A 2451-nucleotide genomic window follows, 5' to 3' on the forward strand; every position below is an offset into this window, starting at 1 on the left:
CCGGGAAGGTGCCCGCTTCACCGGGCGCACAGCAACGGAGGGAGGGAGTTCAGGTCAACACGAGTGAATACAAACTCAAGTGTTTATTATTACAAAAAAAGTCCCTTTTTTAAAGAAAAAAACCAACACAAACCCCCTTTTCTCTTAATACACTGTCTTCCCACTGCTGTCTGGAAAGGCTGCCCTTGCCCCGTGGCGAGGCAAGGCAGCCCTGACGGCATCATCCAGGATAGCGGGGTGAAATCCAGGCCCCCGGCTCCCCTGGGCCCGCGCCGGGGCGCGGCCGGAGGCCCCCAAACCACCCACGCCCACGGATTTCTGGAAGCCAGCACTGAGGAAACAAGAGATGAGCCTTTGCCGCCCCGGCCCTCGGGGCACCTCCTCGTTCAGCCCTCTTTTGCTCACTCCCTTGAGCCTTCAAACCCCGTCAAAGCTCAGGAATGTTTCCAAGGAGGAAAAAAAAAGACCCAGCACCAAAAAGACATTTAGAGTTAAACCCCAGTAAACGCTCAGCATCATTTGGACCGTAGTAGTGCGCTGGAGGCAGCCGGAGCGGGTACCACGGCTTCCCCTAAGTGGCATTTTTGAAAAAGAAACAGTAAGTTCTGCAATTTTCTCTCTTTGTCCAGAGACTGAGCAAAGTCGCAGGAGTACCAAAAGGCATCGGTCAAGTTGAGTCTCGCCACGTCGGGATTATCAGTGTTCCCAGCACTAAACTGCGCTGGGCCACACGAAGGGGTTTGGGGCTGCCGTTTCACCGTCAGCGAGCTCCTTCCACCGTTACCTCCACCGGGAGCCACCCCCCCAGACAAGGGTTCTGCTGTCAGAGGGGTTCTTCGACAGAGTACAAAAACAAACAAGAAAACAGAAGCCGTTAACACAGACCTAGGTACGACGTACACCAACCCCACTACGGCTACTTTAAAAGTCTTAGCTCAAAACCAGTTCCGTCGCTACCGCAGCCCTCCACCTGACATCAACAGCTACAAAGCTACAAGCCCTACGTCTCCAGCTCTCGACTGGCTATGAAAGATCTCTCGCCTGTGTCCCTGCGAACGCCTTCTCCCCAGTTCCACACAGAGCCGGGCAGAACAGGCAGCTGCCACATTAAAACATGTCCCCGCTGCGCTGCTCTAGCACCGCTGAAGAGATCCAGGCGCCCCCCAGCACCGCTGCGGAGCGGGTATGAAACCTCTTTTGACAGGGGAATAGAAACGGAGGCACTGAGGTGACACGAGTCTAGTAAGGCAACAGCGGTACCCGCTAAAACCCAGAGCTAATTTCCAGTCCTGAGTTTTACCTTGCACTCCCTTCCCAGGGACCGTGATACTCCCGACAATACTTTGCACTTAAAAAGAAAAGAACTTAGGGTCAGTTTTGGACAAGAAGCTTCACAACATCTCCAGGTAAAATTTAAACTTAAACGGAAAATAAAAAAAGGAGAAGAGGAAATCTGAGCAGCTGCTTCATCACGATTGCTGGCGAACCCCAAATAGTGAGAATGGAGAGCTACAGAAACTACACCTTAAAATCTTAAAAACTATATATAGTTTATAGTTTCCTATAAACTACATGATTTAAAATTTGTCTTCTGTCTGACCTCACACCGGAAATGCAGGAGAAGTCAGACAGAACAGTCTAGAAGCGACTGTGAGGAGCACCACAGGGCTGAAGCGGGTCTGCGGCAGCCCGGCAGTGTGCTCTGCAGGCAGGAGAACGCCGTCAGCACCGAGTGGTCCCTCGGCAAGGTACCAAGCTCAGAGCCCTGAGAACTACGGAGCCTGTTCCTCTTTTGGTCAGAATTCATCCCGTAACCTTGGTGGGTGGTCCATGCCAAAAAACGAAGAGGGTTTTCCATGCACGTCGCGCTCTCTTTTCACAAAGGCGGTAAACGAAGAGACACAGTTCCCGATAAAGTGATCGGACTGGCCAAGAACATACAAATCAATCTGAGGCACTTCTGGCTGCAGGCTAACAACCTTGATCTGCAGGGAAACAAGGAAAGCAAACGAACCCAGTCATCTGTTACTGCAACCCAAATGCCTCGGCATAATATTAGAAATGGGAATATACGACAAAAAGAGAGTGGGTTCTGTCTTAAGCTGCCCTATAACTCACTTACAAATAGATAAATGTCAAAACATTTTGAAAAATCACTTAGGTTTATTTAATTGAAGTCTTTTGCAAGGAGAAATTTACTACCATGCAGGATAATGCTCTTCAACCTCTAGGAAAGGAAGAGTTTTACAGTATAATTTTTATCGCTATGAGCAAAATTCACTTTGAGATGCCAACATTTGTCTGTGAATAACACGTCACACAACCGCCTGCCTGCTGTCCGTGGCAGCAACGGGCCAGAATCCAAGGAGGGTTTTTATTGAAGCACTCCTGCCAGAACGGGTTTCTGAAAGACTTACCTTTCCTTGGAAGAACTGCTGTATTTCCGTCGTG

General features: G+C 49.9%; 1 protein-coding gene across 1 annotated transcript in view; it reads right to left on the reverse strand.

The window, feature by feature from the left end:
* Positions 1-290: 290 nt before the first annotated feature.
* Positions 291-2451, reverse strand: part of POFUT1 (protein O-fucosyltransferase 1) — a 7558-nt gene continuing 5397 nt past the window's right edge. The window contains exons 6-7 of the mRNA XM_009318760.1: positions 2418-2449; positions 291-1985 (exon numbers count right to left, since the gene is read on the reverse strand). Of these exons, the coding sequence (XP_009317035.1) occupies positions 1797-1985; positions 2418-2449 (221 nt within the window). The 3' untranslated portion in view covers positions 291-1796. The remainder of the gene's footprint in view (positions 1986-2417; positions 2450-2451) is intronic.

This window comes from Pygoscelis adeliae, unplaced genomic scaffold (assembly GCF_000699105.1).
Source record: "Pygoscelis adeliae isolate BGI_AS28 unplaced genomic scaffold, ASM69910v1 Scaffold432, whole genome shotgun sequence".
Taxonomy (NCBI): domain Eukaryota; kingdom Metazoa; phylum Chordata; class Aves; order Sphenisciformes; family Spheniscidae; genus Pygoscelis; species Pygoscelis adeliae.